Genomic DNA, 26,908 nt, shown 5'->3' with positions numbered 1-26,908 from the left:
TACACACACTGCTGTCATATATTACTTGTTATACACACTGCTGTCATATATTACTTGTTATATACACTGCTGTCATATATTACTTGTTATACACACTGCTGTCATATATTACTTGTTATATACACTGCTGTCATATATTACTTGTTACACACACTGCTGTCATATATTACTTGTTATATACACTGCTGTCATATATTACTTGTTACACACACTGCTGTCATATATTACTTGTTACACACAATGCTGTCATATATTACTTGTTACACACACTGCTGTCATATATTACTTGTTACACACAATGCTGTCATATATTACTTGTTATACACACTGCTGTCATATATTACTTGTTACACACACTGCTGTCATATATTACTTGTTACACACACTGCTGTCATATATTACTTGTTATACACACTGCTGTCATATATTACTTGTTACACACACTGCTGTCATATATTACTTGTTACACACACTGCTGTCATATATTACTTGTTATACACACTGCTGTCATATATTACTTGTTACACACACTGCTGTCATATATTACTTGTTACACACACTGCTGTCATATATTACTTGTTACACACACTGCTGTCATATATTACTTGTTATACACACTGCTGTCATATATTACTTGTTACACACACTGCTGTCATATATTACTTGTTATACACACTGCTGTCATATATTACTTGTTATATACACTGCTGTCATATATTACTTGTTACACACACTGCTGTCATATATTACTTGTTATACACACTGCTGTCATATATTACTTGTTACACACACTGCTGTCATATATTACTTGTTATACACACTGCTGTCATATATTACTTGTTATATACACTGCTGTCATATATTACTTGTTACACACACTGCTGTCATATATTACTTGTTATACACACTGCTGTCATATATTACTTGTTATACACACTGCTGTCATATATTACTTGTTATACACACTGCTGTCATATATTACTTGTTTAGCCAATAAGTATTTGTAATTTGATTATCAGTTTGGATTTCTTGGATGTCATTGTTGCATCTGCATTTATTAAAGGGACACTTTTAATACAAATAGTTTATACATTATAAAACAACTTTTCTATATACTTATTTATTTTGCCCTCTCTTTGTGTAGTTTATTTCAAGGCTAACCCTGCTACATGTCTCCCCCTAACTGGTTTCAGCTGCAAAACAATGCACTTGGCTAGCTCTGTTGTCTGCAGACTCAAGCCCATTTTGTCCTCCAAATGAGACTAATGGTGGGTACATTTTGGCTATTGAAAAATAATTGGAGTAAAAATATGTTAATTTGTCTTTAAAAATGTTTTAACTTGGCTGAAATGTAAAAAAAATCTCTTTTCTAATATGCGTGCGCCTGTGTAAAAACACTAGCTAAATATCTACCATATAACAATGGACTTATAAATTATTTAAAAATATATATATATGACCGTGCCAAAAAATGTTTGGAAAATAAATATTTAGTTTTTTTGTCACTTTAATAATGCTTCACTAACAATACTGGTTAAAAAGTATCTATTTATTTAATTCACATGCATCACATATAACCATTTAAAAAACTGTATTGTTAGTGAAGCATTATTATAGTGACAAAAAAACAAAATATTTATTTTACAAACATTTTTTGACACGGTCATATATATATATATTTTTAAATAATTTATAAGTCCATTGTTATATGGTAGATATTTAGCTAGTGTTTTTACTCAGGCCCACGCATATTAGAAAAGATATTTATTTACATACAACAATTTTTTCAGATTACTTGGGGTGTCTGATTTTTTATGTGGAGCCTTATCTACCACCAGCGCATAGATTTTTAGTAGTTGTTTTAACATACTTGGCTGAAATGTTATTCTTTAACAAAACAGCAGAAATGTTTAGTTTTCACAAACTTGTACTCAAGGATTTTCTATCACTCATATAGAAGAGCATTTCAACATGTTCAAATTGTTTTTTAAGAAAAATTGTTTAAATTCACACCAAAACTAATGCAGCTACATTTTGTTTCTTCTACTAATGCTCATTGGTTGATAGGCATTTCCTGCTTATGCTCATTGGCTGCTATGCACTTCCTGCTCATTCTTATTGGATGATAGGTACTTCCTGCTCATGCTCAGTAACTGATAGGTACTTCCTGCTCATGCTCATTAGCTGATTGGTACTTCCTGCTTATGCTCATTGGCTATTAGGTACTTACTGCTCATGCTCAGTAGCTGATAGGTACTTCCTGCTCATGCTCATTGGCTAATAGGATGTCCTGCTCATGCTCAGTAGCTGATATGTACTTCCTGCTCATGCTCGTTAGCTGATAGGACTTCCTGCTCATTCTCATTGGCTGATAGGTACTTCCTGCTCATGCTCATTTGCTGATAGGTACTTCCTGCTCATGCTCATTGGCTGATAGTTACTTCCTGCTCATGCTCATTGGCTGATAGGTACTTCCTGCTCATGCTCATTTGTTGATTGGTACTTCCTACTTATGCTTATTGGCTATTAGGTACTTCCTGCTCATGCTCAGTAACTGATAGGTACTTCCTGCTCATGCTCATTAGCTGATTGGTACTTACTGCTTATGCTTATTGGCTATTAAGTACTTACTGCTCATGCTCAGTAGCTGATAGGTACTTCCTGTCCATGCTCATTAGCTAATAGGATGTCCTGCTCATGCTTAGTAGCTGATAGGTACTTCCTGCTCATTAGCTGATAAGACTTCCTGCTCATTCTCATTGGCTGATAGGTACTTCCTGCTCATGCTCATTTGCTGATAGGTACTTCCTGCTCATGTTCATTGGCTGATAGATACTTCCTGCTCATGCTAATTAGCTGATAGGTACTTCCTGCTCATGCTCATTGGCTGATAGGTACTTCCTGCTCATGCTCATTGGCTAATAGATACTTCCTGCTCATGCTCATTGGCTGATAGGTACTTCCTGCTCATGCTCATTTGTTGATTGGTACTTCCTACTTATGCTCATTGGCTATTAGGTACTTCCTGCTCATGCTTAGTAGCTGATAGGTACTTCCTGATCATTCTCATTGGCTGATAGGTACTTCCTGCTCATGCTAATTTGCTGATTGGTACTTCCTACTTATGCTCATTTGCTATTAGGTACTTCCTGCTCGTGCTCATTGAATGATAGGTACTTCCTGCTCATGTTCCTTGGCTGATAGGTACTTCCTGCTCATGCTCATTGGCTAATAGATACTTCCTGCTCATGCTCATTGGCTGATAGGTACTTCCTGCTCATGCTCATTTGTTGATTGGTACTTCCTACTTATGCTCATTGACTATTAGGTACTTCCTGCTCATGCTCAGTAGCTGATAGGTACTTTCTGCTCATGCTCATTGGCTGATAGGTACTTCTTGCTCATGCTCATTGGATCATAGATACTTCCTGCTCATGCTCATTGACACAGGAATCAATCAACTGACAGGGAAATTGCTGGATATTGTTATTGAATAATGTAATTGTGAGCTTCTGAACCCTTTCACACATTTAGAGTAATGGCTTTAACAGGATGAACAAAAGGGGCTATTTTTTGCTGCACTTTTGTTGTTAAAGGGACATACATAAGCATCTCTATGTTAAAGCCCTTTGAAGGCCTCATATCTTTGAGCCCTTATAGCTTTCATGTGCAATATATTTTATTTTTATAATTTCTATTAGTGTTTTATGAGTGTAAGTGCACTTGGTGATGTATTTATGATGTGTTTTGTGACACGTTTTTGTTTTGCAAAGTCAGTTATCGTTTTACTTTAAAAAAAACTTACAATTGCAAACACCCATGATAAACCCTTTTCTCTTGTGTGTAACTGTTAGCGCATCACTCGTAATCTGGCCCCAAGTCAATGTCTTCTGCATTGTCCCTCCAGTTCTGTTTCTCATTTTCTCTTGTCCCCTTCTTATTTATTTCTCCTCTTTCTTAAAGGGACATTAAATACTTTGAGATGGTAACATAAAATGATAAATCTTATATATATAAAAAGAAGTCTGCAATACACTTTCATTATTTATTTCATCCCCTTTTTCTGTAATTCCATTCTGAAAGTGTGAGCTTTTTTAGTTCCTGTTAGAAATGGAAGTGCAGAACACTGTTATATTCAACACAGCCATTGGCTGCACACTCTAGTGACATATTTATAACTGTCCCTAGTTGGCCACAGCAGAAAAGGTAACCTAAGTTACAAGATGGCAGCTCCCATTGTTTTATAGACACTAAAACTTTACACTTATTTTGTCAATGTTTAAACAGCTAATACATCTTAAAAAATACATCTACAGGTTATTCTCAGAGTAATCTTTTCTTTGAATCTATCATTCTTTCTAGCACTTATTTAGTGTTTAATGTCCCTTTAAGTAAATTTGTTACTTATTTATATCTTTTGCCTTTGTGATAGATCTTTCCTGTATACAGTATTAGAATTTGACTTTTCAGAGATTTTGTCTGTCATCTTTATGCTGAGTGTAGTAAGTCAGGTAAGCTCTATATGACCCCCATATGTAAGGTTAGTTATTACCAGACAGACTGCTTAAGGGGGGAAAGATAATGGGGCCGACTTACCAAGTGTCTGTCCAACATGGTCCGCTCAGCGGATCATGTCCGACAGACATCGCTAAATGCAGACAGCAGACGCTATCGGCATTTAACATTGCACAAGCAGTTCTAGTGAACTGCTTGTGCAATGCCGCCCCCTGCAGATTCGTGGCCAATCGGCCGCTAGCAGGGGTGTCAATCAATTGATGTCCACAGTGGACGAGTTAAGAAACAGCGGTCTTAAGACCGCTGCTTTTTAACTGCTGTTTCCGGTGAGCCTTAAGGCTTGCACAGAAACAGGGGCATCAGGGGCTATTCGGCCCTTGATAAATCGTCCCCAATGTGCGAATATTGAGACCCAGATGCAGCCACAGTATTAACAACTGAATCTAGAACTGTTATTCTGACTGACCTAAAGTGGGGAAACACAACTATAATCAAATCATATGCAAGGTTTGTTTTTTAATAATTGAGTTGTGGAAGATTCGTATTCACTTCTACAGATGCCTGTTGCTCACAAAGCCATATACGTAAAAATACAAGGACATTAGCAGGATTTCATCTGTATGGCTTCAAACTTTAACTAATGAAAGGGGGAAGAAACCCAAATGTTTTATTCTGTAATTCAGTCAGAGGTTTGCATTTCACTTCTATTGTCAATATTGTTTTCATAGTTCTCACGTTCTTGCAAATGAATAACATTATTAAAAGAGTTCTTGCAAAACTGCTGCCATATAGTGCTTTAGGAACCTGCTCCTGAGCCTGCCTACATGCATTTTAGCAAAGGATACCAAGAGAACAAAGTCAAATTGATAATAGAAGTAAAGGTATTTCAAATTGTCTGCTCTACCTGAATCATGAAAGAAACACATTAGGTTTTGTGTCCCATCTCATTAAAAGAGAAGAGCACAGAAGACAGAGGGTAGTCTACAAGCTGTCCCTGTGCCACTGGGCAAACATTATTATTGGTGTGTTTTATAGGCATATGCTGCCCTTAAGGCTTCTAAATGGTTTTCATTGATTTAGGCCACTGGTTTTCAAACCTGTAATCAAGCCTCCCTAACAGGCCAGATTGTGAGGATATCTGAATAGGAACACAGATGAAATAACATGGCTATTTTACCTGCTCTCACCCAAGGTAATCCTTAAAAACTGACCTGTTAGAGAGGCCTGGTTTGAAAAGCAGTGGTTTAGACTATGAAGCCAGAACTGTTGTACAGTTTTTATGCACAACACGCTGGCCGTCTCTGCATCTAATCAGTCTTGGCTGTTTTCTCTACAGATTCAGAACACAGCACAAGCTCGGACACTGAGGTTCTGGGAGAAAGAACCTCCTGTTCCTATGAGACCTGCCCAGACCTGGCGCCGTCAAGAGTCCCTGATCCCCAACCTCTGTCCTTGGCTTCCATGGAAGAGATCCAAGTGGAGCTACAATGTGCCGACCTCTGGAAGAGATTCCATGACATTGGGACTGAGATGATTATCACCAAGGCAGGCAGGTGAGCAAGTAAACAAGGGGTGGGCTCCAGCTGCAAAGTTTGTAAGTAAAAATCCCCAAAACTTCAACCCTATAGGAAGCACCATCGATATATTTGTAGCTGGTGCAACTCTACCCCAAGCCTAAAAATAAGTACTCTCAATATTAAAGGGACCTGCAAAAAACCCAATGTTCATGATTTAGACAGAGCACACAATTTGTAAAAACCTTCCAGTTTTCTTCTATTATCAAAATAGTTCTCTTAGTCTCCTTTGTTAAAATGTAGTTTATTTGCACGAGAGCATACATAGGTTTACAACAATGTTTGTAACAATATTATACATAGACGTGCACACTCCTGAGGCTACCTCAATATGCTGTCATAGAATGGAGCAGCTTCAACAAAACAGACTAATAGTAAAGGTAAATTTGATAGAAGCCAATTTAAAAGGGATTTTTTATTCTACTCTGAATTTTGAAAGACTTGCAGGACTTATTATGACTTATTTTGTGAGTCTCTCTCATCTGCTCACACAAATATCTCTGCAGCATTTACAGTAACTGCTAGTAACACTTAACTGATGCTGTTCTCAAGAAATGTTCAATTTGGTCAAATCTTCTCTCAGACTATTTATTAGATTCGATTCCCTAAAGCTCTCTGGTGAGATTCTATAAGAATTCTCGCTAGTACTATAAAGCTCTTGCCCGTGAGTGTCCAAAGGCAGTTTTTACTGTGAGAGTCCCGGCATTTAATTACGTGAAGACGATGCAAAAAAATACATTACAAAAGGACTCACAAAAACCTCATTTGAATATAATATAAAATGAATAGATGAAGTACTGAAATAAATATATGCAGTAAATATTGTATTATTTCATTGCATTAAAAATGTAAAAAAATTGTTTTGAAAAATCTTTTTTTATAGAAAAATTTAAATTTGCTTTGAAATTGCTCAGGAAAAAATACATTATTAAAGGCATTATTATTATTATCGGTTATTTGTAGAGCGCCAACAGATTCCGCAGCGCTAATAAAACTAAACTGCAAATGCAATAAATGTAGTGACATTTATATTTAGAGAATCGTATTGCTTTCTTTATTGTAAAATCAGTTTCTTCGCCTCTGCTAGAGGGGGGACACAGATTGTGCTAAAATACGCAAAACAATTATTACCCCAACCAGCTGAAAGTAATCTGGTTTGTATTGACTGAAGTATTTCATTTTTAAAGGGATATGAAACTCAAAAAGTTTCTTTCATGATTCAGATAGAGCAGGAATTTTTAACAACTTTCTAATTTACTTCTATTATCAATTTTCTTTGTTCTCTTGGTATCTCTTGTTGAAAAGCAGGGATGTATACTTAGGAGCAAGGCCATTTCTGGAGCACTATATTGCAGCAGTTTTACAAGAATGTAATTCATTTGCAAGAGCACTAGACGGCAGCACTAATTCCTGCCCTGTAGTGCTCTAGATGCATACTTAGGTATCTCTTCAGCACACAATATCATGGGAATGAAGCAAATTTGAAAATAGAAGTAAATTGGAAACATTTTTTTTAAATGATTTGTTCTGTCTGAGTCACAAAAGAACATTTTGGGTTTCATAGCCCTTTAAAGTGCACCCCCTGCTAACTGCACTCTCCCCAGTAACACTTCCCTCTCCAGCAAGCTTCATTACTTTCTATCGGAGGCACAACTCAGACCCTGTTTTAGAGAATCTCCTGAGGGCAGCCCCTGCGAGTGGCGCGTGAGGTTTTTCCCGTTATATTCGTTGAGGTTTATATTATTGGGCCCTCAGTTTACATCTTTTAGCGTTGTCAGATGCCCACAAGCGGCTCATTCTGCCTGTTATCTAGGGAGGACCAGCAATTAGTCATATTAAGTAGTTTCTGCTCATTAGTAGGGATGGGCGAATGTGTTTATATCCGAATTAGAATGATAGAACGAATGTTATTGTAGAAATTAGATTTAAATAATAGAATGTTGATAAGAACGAATATTCTTAAAAATTCGATTTTCGAATGTTATTTACAGTTTTCGAATGTCACATTCGAATTCGGATATTACATTTATAAAACACAATTGTAGACTAGAAACACTATTTCGAATTTGAATCTCACATTCGAATCGAATATCACATTCGAATCGAATATCACATTTAAAACACAGTATTAGACTAGAAAAACTATTTCGAATTTGAATCTCACATTCAAATCGAATATCACGTTTAAAACACAGTATTAGACTAGAAATACTATTTCGAATTTGAATCTCACATTCGTATTCGAATATTACATTTATTAATCACAGTTGTAGACTAGAAATACTATTTCAAATTTGAATGTCACATTCGAATTCAAATGTCACATTCGAATTTGAATATTACATTTCAAAATAGAATGAATACATAGCTAAACATTCTATTATTCGAACAAATATTTTCAAATTTTATTGAAAAATTCAAAAATGAAAATTCGAAAATAGAATGTTAGAATGTTATATAAACATTCGAAATTCAATTTGAACGAACGAATGTATCAAAACTCGTTTTAAATTTCGAATTTTTAGAAACATTCGCCCATCCCTACTCATTAGATATTAATTTAATATGGTGTAAAACCTATAGACCAATATAACAACAAGCGGCTAATTCAACCTGTTATCTAGGGAGGGCCAGCAATTAGTCATATTCAGTAGTTTCTGCTCATTAGATATTAATTTAATATGGTGTAAAACCTATAGAGCAATATAACAACAAGCGGCTAATTCAGCCTGTTATCTAGGGAGGGCCAGCAATTAGTCATATTCAGTAGTTTCTGCGCATTAGATATTAATTTAATATGGTGTTAAACCTATAGAGCAATATAACAACAAGCGGCTAATTCAGCCTGTTATCTAGGGAGGACCAGCAATTAGTCATATTAAGTAGTTTCTGCTCATTAGATATTAAATTAATATGGTGTAAAACCTATAGAGCAATATAACAACAAGCGGCTCATTCTGCCTGTTATCTTGGGAGGACCAGCAATTAGTCATATTAAAGGGACAGTATACACTCATTTTCATATAACTGCATGTAATAGACACTACTATAAAGAATAATATGCACAGATACTGATATAAAAATCCAGTATAAAACTGTTTAAAAACTTACTTAGAAGCTGTCACTTTGGCTCTGTTGAAAAGGTAGCTGGAAAGCCCACTGCAAGTGGCAAATAAGACACTCCCCCCTCCCCCTTCTTTTGCATATGAAAAGACCCTTTACACAAACAGGAGCAAGCTGGAGTAGGTAGTCGAGCGTATTCACATAAAACTTTGGGGCTTGTTTAGGAGTCTGAAAATCAGAGCAATGTTATTTAAAAATAAGCAAAACTATACATTTATTTTTTTTTTAAAAACTTTATGGGCTATATAAATAGATCATCTACAAAACATTTATGCAAAGAAAAAATGAGTGTATAATGTCCCTTTAAGTAGTTTCTGCTCATTAGATACTAATTTAATATGGTGTAAAATCTATAGATAGAGAAATATAACAACAAGCGGCTAATTCAGTCTGTTATCTAGGGAGGACCAGCAATTAGTCATATTCAGTAGTTTCTGCTCATTAGATATTAATTTAATATGGTGTAAAACCTATAGAGCAATATAACAACAAGCAGCTAATTCAGCCTGTTATCTAGGGAGGACCAGCAATTAGTCATATTCAGTAGTTTCTGCGCATTAGATATTAATTTAATATGGTGTTAAACCTATAGAGCAATATAACAACAAGCAGCTAATTCAGCCTGTTATCTAGGGAGGACCAGCAATTAGTCATATTCAGTAGTTTCTGCGCATTAGATATTAATTTAATATGGTGTTAAACCTATAGAGCAATATAACAACAAGCGGCTAATTCAGCCTGTTATCTAGGGAGGACCAGCAATTAGTAATATTAAGTAGTTTCTGCTCATTAGATACTAATTTAATATGGTGTAAAACCTATAGAGCAATACCTGTATAACAACAAGCAGCTAATTCAGCCTGTTATTTAGGGAGGACCAGCAATTAGTCATATTAAGTAGTTTCTGCTCATTAGATACTAATTTAATATACCGGTAGGTGTAAAACCTATAGATAGAGAAATATAACAACAAGCAGCTAATTCAGTCTGTTATCTAGGGAGGACCAGCAATTAGTCATATTAAGTAGTTTCTGCTCATTAGATACTAATTTAATATGGTGTAAAACCTATAGAGCAATATAACAACAAGCAGCTAATTCAGCCTGTTATTTAGGGAGGACCAGCAATTAGTCATATTAAGTAGTTTCTGCTCATTAGATACTAATTTAATATGGTGTAAAACCTATAGATAGAGCAATATAACAACAAGCGGCTAATTCAGTCTGTTATCTAGGAAGGACCAGCAACATACAATCAGGTTGATTTGAATCTGCAGGGGGTGGCATTGCACAAGCAGTTCACCAGAATTGCTTGTGCAATGATAAATGCTGACAGCGTATGCTGTCGGCATTTATTAAAGTCTGGTGGACTTGATCGCTACAGCAGACAAATGATCCACCAGACAAATGATAAATCGGCCCAATAATCTCAAAGGGTCCCTTAAAGTGACTGGCAGTTTAGAAAATGTAATTATACAATCACACAAAATGATATGAAAGTGTTTAGATTATATAAAAATGAATTGATAAAAATGTATGAAAAAAATGTGCTAAAAAATATGAGATGTAAGGTGTTAGAAAACAAACAAACGTGCTTTTACATATGGATCCATAGGAACACAGGTATACATCATTTTATTTATTAAAATATGTATGTATATACAGATATACATGTCTTTATTTATTTATATGTGTATATATGTAATAATACCTGTTATCAGTGCCGCGAGTCAAGGTTGTGCGCTATACAAGTTTCCAAATATTATATATACATACATTAATATACTGTATATATTTTTATAAATTTAATGAAATCTTCCTGTCTAAAGTGCCTGGTTGGGTTAGCGAGCAACTGTGGGTGTTTTTTTTTTTACAAATATGCTCCATTAAAGTCCAGTACAGGGCTTAATGCGTGTCGGACATCGAGCACGTGCAAACATATTGCTTTTAACCTGTAATATGCAAGCTACGCAACACGGCTGCATATTGGGCTGTGGTTTTAGTTAGCAGAAAAAGCTATTTCATATACAAAAATATTCCTAAAGGAACCATTGCACATACATTTTAAAATCTGCAGTTGGTAAAACAAATAATTGAAAACACATTAAGGAGAAACCATTTTTACAGTACAGTGTCCCTTTAACTTCAATGGTACGCTGTGTGATACCCATATCTATCCCAAATGTGTTTTCTTTTACGTATTTACTTGAATGTTGTCACTCTCTGACTATTTCATCCACCAGTAGATAGTTATATGTTTTTTTTATTTTTTTTAAGAGATGCAAAATTCATTTTTTGATATTAATTTGCGATCAAAATGAATAGCAGATTTGATATAATTTTACCCAAATTTATTTGACAATAAATAGTGACATTTTTGGACCATGCATGGCATTTATTAAAGGTACATGAAAACTGAAACAATTATTTCATGATTTAGGTAGAACATACAATTTTAAAAAACTTTCCAGTTACTTCAATTATCAAATTTGCTTCATTCTCTTGGTATCATTTGTTGAAGGAGCAGCAATGCACTATTGATTTCTAATTGAACAAATGGGTGAGCCAATGACAATCAGTATATATATATATATATATATGCAGCCACCAATCAGCAGTTAGAACCTAGGTCCTTTGCTGTTCCTGAGCTTTCCTAGATAAACCTTTCAGCAAAGGATAACAAGAGAAGGAAGCAACTTAAATGATAGAAGTAAATTGGAAAGTTGTTTAAAACTGTATGCTCTATATAAATCATGAATGTCTAATTATATTTTTACTGTCCTTTTAAGTTAGTCTAATCATTAAAGGGACAGTAAACACCTTGTAATCACAAGACATTACTGTTGTGTTGCTATAAAATAACATATCAGTCAAGTCTAAACTTAAAAAAAAAAAAAAAAACAACCTTTCTACCTCAAATATTTTTTAATAGACAAATTCCGCCCACCATTTTAATGGGAGGAGCCAATATGGGCTTTAGTCTACAGACAACAAGGCTAGTAACTGTTATAAAGTTAGTATAAAATGCTGTGTTTTGCAGTTGTTTTCTGATAAAGCCAATTAGGGACAGGTATGAAGCAGAGCTAGCCTTGAGAAGTGAGCAGGTGCATTTCATGTTCTGAGAATGACAAAATCCTCTCTTTTCAGAGCTAAATGATATGAAAATGTTTTGCAAAGTTGTTTTATGACATATAAGTAAACATTTTATATAAAACTCTCAGGGTGCTTAAGCAGAGTAGGTATATTTATATTATAGTGCATGTCATAGCTTGTGTCTCCAGCCAGGCAGCATACATATGTTGCTGAGATTTGTGTTTGCAGCTTTAATAAAACTTTATTTATTTATGTTTTTGCTCTTAGGAGGATGTTTCCTGCGATGAGAGTAAAGATCTCAGGACTGGATCCCCATCAGCAGTATTATATAGCAATGGACATTGTGCCTGTTGATAACAAGAGATACAGGTAATATATACCGCTCTGAATGATTTCACCAGTGTAGGACAGCGAGTAGGAGAACAAGTAGTTTTGTGTGTGCAGGTGGCTGTTGCTGGATACCTGTATCTGAGGCTGTCCAGCAACAATACAGTAACTGTCAAAAATGAGTATACAATCTCTGTGACAATCACAGTGATTGTATACTTAACGTGGAGCCTAGATACTTGAATGCTGGTATCACACTTTTTGTGTTTTTTTACTCCAAAATTTTATTTTCTGCCCATGGCAATGTAAGGGTTAACTATGATGTGTCAAAATACCTCAAGATAAACACCCTGGATGTCTAAATTCCACAAACATATACATTTGTGTAACCGTTTTTAATTTGGGTGACCGTTATTTACCCAAGCAAAGCACATTTTAGCATTAAACCAATAATTCCATATCTGTAGTATTTGGCCTATATTTGCTATAAATTACTTGAGATCATAGACATATAGGATATTCCTAAAATGAGGACAACAAGAAGAATTTATTTGCACTAGTTTTGTAGTTTAGTTATACAGAACACTGCAAAAAAAAACATTTTTCCGTATTAAATTCCTGTTTATTGTAATTTTATGTACTCATATAGGGTATAATAAGAAAATCCTGCTTGTCTGTTAAAAACCAGTGTATAATATGTCTGGGTGCACCTAATAAGAAAGTCGATAATTAAGGTGAAACCAATAGTGAGCAAAAATGCCAACATTACCTGTGTCGAAAACTGTGAAAGCCTCGGTCCTTAAGGGGTTAAAGTCTAAGGAGATGTTTTATGTTTACAGCAGATTACACGGTTTACAGCAGCAATGGAAACAACATTTGCATAAAATAAATACTTTTATCCCTCAGATATAGAAATGATTCTGTTAATACAGTAACATGAGACAGATGCATATAATAAAAAGGATTTACCGCTGCTTGTGCGACATAAAATGCTGCTTTTAGATTTTATAATGGCGATTTAAAGGGACATGCCTGTAGTCAGTAATTAGCTGGGTATGTTGTACCCCAGTATACTGTTGCAAAGTACTTTGCACTGTAAAACACATTAAAACAGCTGCTTTACATTCTATAACGTTGTATTGGCGCCACATGCACATACCTAGTGCATGTGCACAAGAAGATATATTCTGTGCACAAGGTACTTACCTATAAGTTTTACAGTAAGCAGAACGATTGGCACTGCCAATGTTCAGATGTTGCTTATCTCAGCATTAAGAAAGTGTAACATAGACTTTATTGCTTTTTGTAATGTATAGCAATGTATTGACTGTTGTATACTAGGCTGCCCCACCCCAAAAAGCTACTGAAATGTCCCTTTAATAGCTAATCATTATCATTATATGACAAGGGAACCTGTCACAATGCAGCTTTGATAAGTAGCTCTTGTACGTTTGGATTATATATTAATCTTAATTTTAGTTATAAATGACACAGTTATATATGACAGCAACCACGGCACTTAGCATTTGATCACCATATAGTACACAATCCTCACTGTGTCATATGGAGATTTTATTTACAGGGGTACAAACTATCCCAGCATTTACCTACAAAATCTCTATGTGCTGATAAAATTGTTAATAGGCTTTACAAGGAATAGAATCTACCACAAAGAATTAGATGCTATGAGAAACAAACTCTAGTAACACAGCATTTATTTCTGCCACTGTCTAGGTACGTCTACCACAGCTCCAAGTGGATGGTGGCTGGTAACGCTGATTCCCCTGTGCCCCCTCGCGTGTACATCCACCCAGATTCACTTGCTTCTGGAGACACCTGGATGAGGCAGGTGGTCAGCTTTGACAAACTGAAACTCACCAACAATGAGCTGGACGACCAGGGTCATGTAAGTCCTCCTTACTCTGCAGTATGCAGCAGGCACCTCAGGATACTCACACTGGCACTATCCCAGCGCTGGCAGATACTATCAGTCACATGCTGAGCACATAGCTCTTATTGTTGTATTAATGATGGGATTCTGTAAAGAGGGCTCAATACTACCTGAGAAATATCACTAAATGTACACAGGGGCAGCTTGTTAATGGGGTGATGTACTAAAAATGTCCTATTATCCATAAAAGAGCAGAGTATACACATAGTGACATTTGTATTGCCTGAATAAATATGAAGTTTATAACCTATCATATTACAACACTTATAACTGTCTTCTATGTACTACCTATGTATGCTCGATAAGTAATATTAGAAAGTGCCTATCAGCAATGATCATTAGCAAGAACTTTTTATCAGCCAATCGGCAGTATCAGGAAGTACCTATCAACCAATTAGCATTACCAAAACATGTATAAGTCAATTAACATTAGCAGGAAGTACCTATTGACCAATTAGCATTAGCAAAACATGTATAAGTCAATTAACATTAGCAGGAAGTACCTATTGACCAATTAGCATTAGCAGGACAAACCTATCAACCAATTAGCATTAGCAAAAACATGTATAAGTCAATTAGCATTAGCAGGAAGTACCTATTGACCAATTAGCATTAGCAGGACAAGCCTATCAACCAATTAGCATTAGCAAAACATGTATAAGTCAATTAACATTAGCAGGAAGTACCTATTGACCAATTAGCATTAGCAAAACATGTATAAGTCAATTAACATTAGCAGGAAGTACCTATTGACCAATTAGCATTAGCAGGACAAACCTATCAACCAATTAGCATTAGCAAAAACATGTATAAGTCAATTAGCATTAGCAGGAAGTACCTATTGACCAATTAGCATTAGCAGGAAGTACCTATCAACCAATTAGCATTAGCAAAAAATACTCCTAAGTCAATTAACATTAGTAGAAAGTACCAATAAACCAATTAGCATTATCAAGAAATACTTATAAGCCAACAAGCTTTAGCAGGAAGTTCTCATCAGACAATGGGCATTAGCAGAAAGTAATTATAAGCTAATGAGCATTAGCAGGAAATACTTATAAGCCAATGAGCATTAGCAAAAATACTTATAAGTCAATTAACATTTTCAAGACATACTTATAAGTGAATGCGCATTAGCAGGAAGTAATTATAAGACAATTAGCATTAGCATGAAATACTTAAAAATCAATGACTTTTAACAGTAAATATTTAATAGCCAATGAGCATTAGGAAAAAATACTTAAAAGCCAATGAGCATTAGCAGGAAGTACTTTTAAGCCAATGTTCATTAGCAGGAAATACTTATAAGCCAATATTCATTAGCAGGTAATACTTATAGGCCAATATTCATTAGCAGGGAGTACTTATAAGCCAATGTTCATTAGCAGGAAGTACTCATCAGACAATGAGCAGTAGCAGGAAGTACTTATAAGCCAATATTCATTAGCAGGAAGTACTTATAAATCAATGTTCATTAGCAGGAAGTACTCATAAGCCAATGTTTATTAGCAGGAAGTACTCATCAGATAATGAGCAGTAGCAGGAAGTACTTATATGCCAATATTCATTAGCAGGAAGTACTTATAAGCCATTGTTCTTTAGCAGGAAGTACTCATCAGACAACGAGCATTAGCAGGAAGTACTTATAAGCCAATATTCATTAGCACAAAGTACTTATAAACCAACATTCATTAGCAGAAAATACTTGTAAGCCAATGTTCATTAGCAGGAAGTACTCATCAGACAATGAACATTAGCAGGAAGTACTTATAAGCCAATGTTCATTAGAAGGAAGTACTCATCAGACAATGAACATTAGCATGAAGTAAATATAAGCCAATAAGCATTAGCAGGAAGTAAATAGAAGCCAATAAGCATAATCAGGAAGTACTCATCAGATAATGAGCAGTAGCAGGGAGTACTTATAAGCCAATATTAATTAGCAGGAAGTACTTATAAACCAATATGCATTAGAAGGAAGAACTCATCAGACAATGAGCATTAACAGGAAGTACTTATAAGCCAATATTCATTAGCAGGAAGTACTCATCAGAAATGGAGCATTAGCAGGAAATACTTATAAGCCAATAAGCATTAGCAGGAAGTAAATATAAGCCAATAAGCATTATCAGGAAGTAAATATAAGCCAATAAGCATAATCAGGAAGTACTCATCAGACAATGAGCAGTAGCAGGGAGTACTTATAAGCCAATATTAATTAGCAGGAAGTACTTATAAACCAATATGCATTAGAAGGAAGAACTCATCAGACAATGAGCATTAGCAGGAAGTACTTATAAGCCAATATTCATTAGCAGGAAGTACTCATCAGAAATGGAGCATTAGCAGGAAATACTTATAAGCCAATAAGCATTAGCAGGAAGTAAATATAAGCCAATAAGCATTAGCAGGAAGTAAATATAAGCCAATAAGCATACGCAGGAAGTACTTATAAACCAATGTTCATTAGTAGGAAGTACTCATCAGACAATGAGCATTAGCAGTAAGTAAATATAAGCCAATAAGCATTAGCAGGAAGTAAATGTAAGCCAATAAGCATAAGCAGGAAGTACTTATAAACCAATGTTCATTAGTAAGAAGTACTCATCAGACAATGAGCATTAGCAGGAGGTAAATATAAGCCAATAAGCATTAGCAGGAAGTAAATATAAGCCAATAAGCATAAGCAGGAAGTACTTATAAACCAATGTTCATTAGCAGGAAGTACTCATAAGCCAATGTTCATTAGCAGGAAGTACTCATCAGACAATGAGCAGTAGCAGGAACTAATTATAATAATACAAACTAAAGAGGAAATCACTCCCAAAGAGATATTTGTAACCAAATTGCAATATATTGAAGTATAATTACAAAATAATATGTTCTTTATGAATGTACAAAGGATTTTATGTATTAAAGCACACCTTGGTTTAGATAAAATATTAATAACAATTCAATAAGATACCAATATCTATTAAAAAACGTATACATTGTATGTAAGTAAAAAAAAACTACTTTGTTTAAAAAAGTATCTCAACCGAGTCTTGTATATAATCATCCCACTTGGTTCCTGTAATGTTCATGGAATATTTCCTTATCAGACCAATCCTGGCCAGTAGTCTTCTTATCCCTCCCAGCATCAAGTTGAAAGATAAGGAAAAATCCCAGAACTAAGTATAACAGTTTGAAGGAATGAGAAAGTACAGTAACAGTTGACATCACAATCTGCAAGGGTTTATGAGGAGCAGGTCACAGGCCTGAGTAGGGTTCAGAAGTAAGCAGACAGTACTATGCCCCAGAGAAACACAAAAATAAAATAAATGCTCACAGGCAGTGCAAGGTTTAAGCAAAGGAATGGTCACTAGGAAATGCAGGATACAGTAACAAGCAGGCAGTCCAATCTTTCTGTGTATCAAAAGGGTTAAGTAGTAGAATGGTCACTAGGAAATGCAGGATACAGTAACAAGCAGGCACTACAATCTTTTTGTGTATCAAAAGGGTTAAGCAGTAGAATGGTCAATAGGCAATGCAGAGTTCAGTAACAAGCAGGCACTACAATCTTTCTGTGTATCAAAAGGGTTAAGCGGTAGAATGGTCAATAGCAATGCAGGTTTCAGGCACAAGCACAACCGGGAGGAGAGGGGCGGTGGTATAACAGTTCCGATTATTATTAAAACTTCTGTAGTAGATTTACCATTCTGGCCAGTGACCTCCGACATAGTCAGTGCAAAGTAAACTGAAGTAGTACTTATGATGACTGACTTAGCATCCATGCTTGGTTGGCAGAACAGATATAAACTGTAGGCTGCATAATAATATGTTGTGTCGCTCATGGACAATAAATAATCCTGGCTGTATTAAGCACTGTGGGTGTAGGCATGTGCTGCAAAATAAACTGTTATGGTGCTCACAGACTGTAAAGTTTTGTGGGCTGAACTGACAGAACGTGCAGTTCTAAAAAAGAAACTGTTGAGGCGCTCACAGATCGTAAACGTATGTGAAACAAGGGTGTTTGGAATATAATTACGGAATCCCCAATTTCACTGAGCTCCTAAGAGTATTAGCAAATAAATACGCTCAAGAATACTAAGATTGTCCCCCAATATCACATCAATCCGATGCTTGAAAAATAATGAGACTATTGCAAACCAAAGACTGAGAAGTTTGCACAAGAATAATACTTATATAATATTTATTTTTGAGTGACATAAATTTGAAACCAACCAACAAGTTAAAAACTCCCCCATTGGAGAATTAAGATCATGTGACAAGGGGGCATGCCCAAAAGAAACAAGGACGCTGTAAGTTATCGTAAGTATTACTGCAATTTACACCCTAGCTGGGCCAAACAACATTGGCGTAAGAAGTGACTATGTCGGAGGTGTGTGGGGAAATCACTGGTCAGAATGTTTAATCTACTATTGAGGTTTTAATTATAGTGGGACAATTATATACATACGACTCAACAGAGAATACTTTTTACACAAAGAGTTTTAAACTTTTAAAGTTTTGTTACTTACATAAAATGTATAAGGTTTTTTTATGTAGATACCGGTATCTTATTGATTTGTTATTAATATTTAACCAAACCAAGGTGTGCTTAAATACATAAAATCCTTTGTACATTCATAAAGAACATATTTTTTTGTAATAATACTTCAATAAATTGCAATTTGGTTACAGATAGCTCTTTGTGAGCGCTTTCCTCTTTAATTTGTATTTTTGTACATAGTAGCCTCACTGTGGGAGAAGAGTGTGGTTTAGAGGTATAGATGAGTTTAAAATTAGGTAATAATAATCGCACTAAACTTTGTTTGTTGATTGGGAAGTACTTATAAGCCAATATTCTTTAGCAGGAAGTACTCATCAGCCGATGTAGTAGGAAGTACTTATGAGTCAATGAGCATTAGCAGGAAGTACTTATACGCCAATGAGTATCAGAAGGAAGTACTTATAAGCCAATGAGCATTAGCAGGAAGTACTTATCAGCCAATGAGCCTAAGTAGGATGTACTTAAAAGTTAAAGAGTATTAGCAGGAAGTATTTATAATTCTGTAAGCATTAGCAGGAAGTACTTATAAGCCAATGTTCATCAGCAGGAAATACATATAAGCCAATGAGCATTAGCAGGAAATACTTATAAGTCAATATTCATTAGCAAGAAATACTTATAAGCCAATATTCATTATCAGGAAGTACTTATAAGCCAAATAGTAGGAAGTAATTATAAGCCAACAAGCGTTAGAAAGAAGTACTTATAAGTCAATGACCATTAGCAGGAAGTACGTATCAGCCAATAAGCATTAGTAGGAAATACTTATAAAAAACAAAAAAGAAAATTATTAACCTGTTAAAAAGAAACAATAATAAATCACACAAAAAACAAAGTGTTAGTGCAAAAAGGAGATGTCCAAAAAAAGTCAATTGGAGACTAAATCCCAACTCCAAATGTGCATAAGTGATCCCAGGGATTACTTCTCAGTGGAAATGAATGCTGCAGTCAAGCTCCAAGGGTTAACCTCAAATAAAACAGATCAATGCTGCCAATGGTGAAGTCCTGTGAGACTACAGGGTTCATTCACATGTAAGTTGTATACTCACATACTGCAGGGCTTCACACCAAGCTCTAGATATAAAAGCTATGGGAGACTCCAGCAGGAGCAGATAGAAGTGAAACACAGGGGTTCACAGAGAACAACCACAGCTAGAACATCCGTATATTGCACAGACTGTATATTGTAAACAATGTCTATGATTACGGTTTGCAGTTCAGAAGGTTTGTCTCCGCCCACAACGTGACATCACACACTCAAATCTGACGATCGTTTCACCAAATTGTCGCTTGGCTTTTTCAAGGATGTCCTTGTGCTGTTAATTAGGTCTTCTTATACTCATCTGTTCACTTCTTATTGGTCATTCTTAATAGTTAACATCTGGTGGGTTTTCTATCGTTCATTAAGTCCATTTGGTAAAGACTTGAGGTCATGAGTTCGATTCCCCTCAAACCCATTTTTTATGGTAAAAAATCTTTTATGGTATAAGATATGTAACTATAACAATTTGTGAATATTCAGATGTAACTATTTCAGATATTGATATTGATATTGTATATATTGTGGTATTTTAATGAACTCTAAAGGAAAGTTTCCATACAACATTTTTTCATAAGACATTACCAAATGAACTTAATGAACGATAGAAAACCCACCAATAAGAAGTGAACAGATGAGTATAAGAAGACCCAATTAACAGCACAAGGACATCCTTGAAAACGTCAAGCGACTTTTTGGTGAAACGGTCGTCAGATTTGAGCGTGTGATGTCACATTGTGGGAGGAGACAAACCTTCTGAACTTCAAACCGTAATCATAGACATTGTTTACAATATACAGTCTGTGTAATATACGGATGTTCTAGCTGTGGTTGTTCTCTGTAAACCCCTGTGTTTCACTTCTATCTGCTCCTGCTGGAGTCTCCCATAGCTTTTATATCTAGAGCTTGGTGTGAAGCCCTGCAGTATGTGAGTATACAACTTACATGTGAATTAACCCTTTAGTCTCACAGGACTTCACCATTGGCAGCATTGATCTGTTTAAATTGAGGTTAACCCTTGAGTTTGACTGCAGCATTTATTTCCACTGAGAAGTAATCCCTGGGATCACTTATGCACATTTGGAATTAGGATTTAGTCTCCAATTGACTTTTTTGGACATCTCCTTTTTCCACTAACACATTGTTTTTTGTAGGAAACACTTATAAGCCAATGTTCATTAGCAGGAAGTACTCACCAGACAATCAGCATTAGTAGGATATGGACTAATTCCATGATTTCTGTTGCCTCAGATTATCCTACACTCTATGCACAAGTATCAGCCTCGTGTACATGTTATACGCAAGGACTTCAGCAGTGAGTTGTCACCCACCAAACCCATTCCAGCAGGGGACGGGGTGAAGACTTTCAACTTCCCAGAAACAGTGTTCACAACAGTAACAGCCTATCAGAACCAGCAGGTGAGTACCAGCCCCAGGTTGTACTAATATGTGTAATTCATGCCTTGTCTTTGATGATAGAGATGCCGGCGCCCTCTACAAATGTACTGCACAACCTACAGGTGACCATTTAGGGGCAGTAGGAGGGTCATACAATAGCTCTGCCTTAGGCTAACATAGTAAGCAGTGATTTTACTCTTCCTTGTTGTTAGCTAAGGGTGATTTTACCACAGTAAAACAAACAGTAAATATTTTAAGCCAACGGCCACCAATAAAACACATAGGGCCATATTACAAGTGGAGCACTAATATCACTTGCGTGCAACCAATATTAGTGCTCCACTTTGTAATACCGTGCGCTGGTATTACAAGTGAATCGAAATGCATTGCACTCACAAGAGCGTGCTTCCATAGGCTCCTATATTCTATATATTACTTTACCATACTATAGTAGACATTTACACAGATAAAAAGATGTTTTGGACGAATATTTCATTGTGAAAAAAAGTTTCTTTCATTTCACTCAAGATTTGGTTATGTGGAACATTCAATTCAACAATTATTTAATTGTAAACGGAAATTTGTTAACCCCTCATTTGCTATGGGGACATCTTCATGATAGCAGAGGAGCAACTGGACAGCAGCTTAACCCCTTAATGACCACAGCACTTTTCCATTTTCTGTCTGTTTGGGACCAAGGCTATTTTTACATTTTTGCGGTGTTTGTGTTTAGCTGTAATTTTCCTCTTGCTCATTTACTGTACCCACACATATTATATAGCGTTTTTCTCACCATTAAATGGACTTTCTAAAGATACCATTATTTTCATCATATCTTATAATTTACTATAAAAAAATTATAAAATATGAGGAAAAATGGAAAAAAACACACTTTTTCTAACTTTGACCCCAAAAATCTGTTACAAATCTACAACCACCAAAAAACACCCATGCTAAATAGTTTCTAAATTTTGTCCTGAGTTTAGAAATAACCAATGTTTACATGTTATTTGCTTTGTTTTGCAAGTTATAGGGCCATAAATACAAGTAGCACTTTGCTATTTCCAAACCATTTTTCTTCAAAATTAGCGCTAGTTACATTAGAACACTAATATCTTTCAGGAATCGCTGAATATCCCTTGACATGTATATATTTTTTTTTAGTAGACATCCCAAAGTATTGATCTAGGCCAATTTTGGTATATTTTATTCCACCATTTCCCCGCCAAATGCGATCAAATACAAAAAATCGTTCACTTTTTCACAAATTTTTTCACAAACTTTCGGTTTCTCACTGAAATTATTTACAAACAGCTTGTGCAATTATGGCATAAATGGTTGTAAATTCTTCTCTGGGATCCCCTTTGTTCAGAAATAGCAGACATATATAGCTTTGGCGTTGCTTTTTGGTAATTAGAAGGCCGCTAAATGCCACTGCGCACCACACGTGTATTATGCCCAGCAGTTAAGGGGTTAATTAGGGAGCTTTTAGGGAGCTTGTAGGGTTAATTTTAGCTTTAGTGTAGTGTAGTAGACAACCCCAAGTATTGATCTAGGCCCATTTTGGTATATTTCATGCCACCATTTCACCGCCAAATGCGATCAAATAAAAAAAAAACTTAAATTTTTCACAATTTTAGGTTTCTCACTGAAATGATTTACAAACAGCTTGTGCAATTATGGCACAAATGGTTGTAAATGCTTCTCTGGGATCCCCTTTGTTCAGAAATAGCAGCCATATATGGCTTTGGCATTGCTTTTTGGTAATTAGAAGGCCGCTAAATGCTGCTGCGCATCACACGTGTATTATGCCCAGCAGTGCAGGGGTTAATTAGGGAGCTTGTATGGTTAATTTTAGCTTTAGTGTAGTGTAGTACACAACCCAAAGTATTGATCTAGGCCCATTTTGGTATATTTCATGCCACCATTTTACCGCCAAATGCGATCAAATTAAAAAAAAAAAGTTACATTTTTCACAATTTTAGGTTTCTCACTGAAATCATTTACAAACAGCTTGTGCAATTATGGTACAAATGGTTGTAAATGCTTCTCTGGGATCCCCTTTGTTCAGAAATAGCAGACATATATGACTTTGGCGTTGCTTTCTGGTAATTAGAAGGCCGCTAAATGCTGCTGCGCCTCACACATGTATTATGGCTAGCAGTGAAGGGGTTAATTAGGGAGTTTGTAGGGAGCTTGCAGGGTTAATTTTAGCTTTAGTGTAGAGATCAGCCTCCCACCTGACACATCCCACCCCCTGATCCCTCCCAAACAGCTCCCTTCCCTCCCCTACCCCACAATTGTCCCCGCCATCTTAAGTACTGGCAGAAAGTCTGCCAGTACTAAAATAAAAGTTTTTTTTTTAAAAAAAATAATTTTTTTTAGCATATTTACATATGCTACAGTGTAGGATCCCCCTTAGCCCCCAACCTCCCTGATCCCCCCAAAACCGCTCTCTAACCCTCTCCTCTGCCTTATTGGGGGCCATCTTGGGTACTGGCAGCTGTCTGCCAGTACCCAGTTTGCAAAAAAATATGTTTTATTTTATTTTTTACCCGGTTTTTCTGTAGTGTAGCTTCCCCCTCCCCACAGACCAACCCCCACCACCTAACTGATGTTTTTTATTTTATTTTATTTGTTAATTTTTTCGATTTTTTTTTCATTTTCCTACAATTTTTTTCTGTAGGGTAGCGGTTCCCACCCGCTCCCTCCCCGTGCACCCGCCCCCTCCCTCCCGTTCACGTGCGCGCGTCAGTGCGTGCCCCCTGGCAACCCCGCACACGATCCTGCCCCCCTCCACATCACGAAGGGCCATCGATGGCCACCACCCGCCTCCCGGTCCGGCTCCCACCCACCAACGCAGTAAGCCACCGATCTCCGGTGCAGAGAGGGCCACAGAGTGGCTCTCTCTGCACCGGATGGCTTGAAAAGGTTATTGCAGGATGCCTCCATATCGAGGCATCACTGCAATAACCGGAAAGCAGCTGGAAGCGAGCAGGATTGCTTCCAGCTGCTTTCCACACCGAGGACGTGCAGGGTACGTTCTCAGGCGTTAACTGCTTTTTTTTTGAGGACGTACCCTGCACGTCCTCGGTCGTTAAGGGGTTAAACTTAAATAAAGTTAAAGTAGTAGCTAACACTAGTCCTACAAGCCAGCACTTAAAAATTATTATATTTTTTACATTGTTATTATGGAGTCAGGATTGGCCAAGAACAAAATAGAAGCTTATATACAAGTTGGCTGATGCAGAAATCAACCAAAGGACAAGGACGTTTCTAAATTGTTATTGCAAAGTGTAATTTTGAACCTTTGAATCCTTTCCGATCTGAATAGTGTTAATGTGAATTTCTGAATACTTTCCCACCTACCTTTCGGGTAACAGTCTTAACCACATGAATTAAATACATTTTTTGCTGCACCAATATTTGTTTCTTCATTTATTCTTAAAGGGGAAACTTGTTTTATGTTTTTTGTTGTGTGTTTTTGTTGTGTGTATCACAACACAATAGCTTCATGTTAGTTACACATATTGTGCACTAATTTATTTCCCTTTTTCTATGCAGATAACAAGGCTAAAAATTGACAGGAACCCCTTTGCTAAAGGATTCCGGGACTCTGGGAGGAACAGGTGTGTTTCACTTAATTTAACAGAATTACCTTTAATAACAAATCTTTGTACATGGGCACCGGGAGTGTATCTAAATATTCTCCATGCACCAGCATTTTATAACAGCTTGTCTGCTCGATGATTTGTGTGCAATATTTTTATCAGTCATATAAAAGATTATTATTCTAAACAAATCATGAGTAGAAGCACTTTTTTCTATTTAGCTTCACATTCTAGAGAAATGTACCAGCCATAGGTCCTAATGACCAGGTGACTATACAGTTTAATAGCTCTCATTCTCCAAAACCATTATCTTCTGAAATAAGGGTTTCCAACCTTAAAGGGACAGTCTACTGCAGAATTTTTATTGTTTAAAAAGATAGATAATCCCTTTATTACCCATGTGCCTGTTTTGCATAACCAACACGGTTATATTAATATACTTTTTACCTCTGTGATTAACTTGTATCTAAGCCTTTGCAGACTGCCCCCTTATTTCAGTTCTTTTGAGAGACTTGCATTTAGCCAATCAGTACCCTCTCACTTGTAAATCCACGGGCGTGGTTTCAATGTTATCTGTGTGGCACACATGAACTTACGCCCTCTAGCTGTGAAAAACTGCCAAATGCATTGAAATAAGGGGTGTCCTTCAAGGTTTTAGAAATTAGCATATGAGCCTACCTAGGTTTAGCTTTCAACAAAGACTACCAAAAGAACAAAGCAAATTTGATGATAACAGTGAATTGGAAAGTTGTTTAAAATTGCATGCCCTATCTGAATCATGAAAGTTTAATTTTGACTAGACTCTCCCTTTAATACCATGTGCCCCAATGGCGCCCTCTGCTGTAGCTGTCTCTCGTTTTCCTTTTGTACCTCTGTCTAACTATGTGGCACATGGTTACATTATATTACAGTGTCTCCCCAAATGACCAAAATAAAGACCCACATGACTTATACAGTAGCTGACTTTAGGAATAGCTGCTTCTGTTCTCGTTAATTGTCTGCTACAACATACGTGGTTCTGGGTTAGTGTGCCGATCCATTGCACACGGAGAAGTACAGCCAATTACACTGATTAAAGGGATTAAGCTTTCAGGATTCAGATATAGCAGCAATTTTAAACACCTTTCCAATTTTCTTCTGTTATGCAATTTTCTGCATTCTGTTGATAGCTTTGCACTACTGGGAGCTAGCTAAACACATCTTGTGAGCCAATGAGAAGGGGTATATTTTTGTAATCAGTAGATAGCTCTCAGTAGTACACTTGATCCTGAGCCTACCTAGGGATGCTTTTGAGAGGATACCAATACAACAAAGCTAATTTGATAATAGAAGACAATTAGAAAAGTGTTTAAAATGACATTATCTGAATCATGAAAGTTTAATCTTGAATTTATTGTCCCTTAAGATTTGTTTTTTGACATTTAGAGCTGCTATAGTAGGAAACCTTTGGTTTTCATTAAAAACATTTTAAAAATAAGCTCAGTGGTCCAGTGAGAAATTCAATTCCGTCATTCCCCTAAAATCGAAAAGACTGGATGCAGCTGTTTTAGAAAATTACTGATCAAATATTTTGTTTTTTCTTCCCAAAATGTTTTATAGGAGTTGCTATAAGAAAAGCTGCGTTGTCCTCAGTATGATCCCTATTAGTAAAATGAGGGAACGGTCTATAAACAACAGGCGATTTTGCTGCTCTGGCAATGATGTGGTTAAACGAGACTTGTCACAC

At 36.1% G+C, this 26,908-nt stretch overlaps 1 protein-coding gene across 2 annotated transcripts in view; it reads left to right on the top strand.

The window, feature by feature from the left end:
* Positions 1-26,908, top strand: part of TBX15 (T-box transcription factor 15) — a 173,662-nt gene that overhangs the window by 106,501 nt on the left and 40,253 nt on the right. Inside the window, exons 2-6 of one of the 2 annotated variants that reach the window (XM_053705771.1) lie at positions 5,852-6,068; positions 12,572-12,673; positions 14,366-14,537; positions 21,425-21,592; positions 25,136-25,200. In XM_053705771.1, the coding sequence (XP_053561746.1) occupies positions 5,852-6,068; positions 12,572-12,673; positions 14,366-14,537; positions 21,425-21,592; positions 25,136-25,200 (724 nt within the window). The remainder of the gene's footprint in view (positions 1-5,851; positions 6,069-12,571; positions 12,674-14,365; positions 14,538-21,424; positions 21,593-25,135; positions 25,201-26,908) is intronic. The other variant, XM_053705773.1, reaches the window with a different exon arrangement.

This window comes from Bombina bombina, chromosome 3 (assembly GCF_027579735.1).
Source record: "Bombina bombina isolate aBomBom1 chromosome 3, aBomBom1.pri, whole genome shotgun sequence".
Lineage (NCBI taxonomy): Eukaryota > Metazoa > Chordata > Amphibia > Anura > Bombinatoridae > Bombina > Bombina bombina.
Note: the sequence above shows the minus strand (reverse complement) of the source record. Positions and strands in the feature narration are given on the sequence as shown.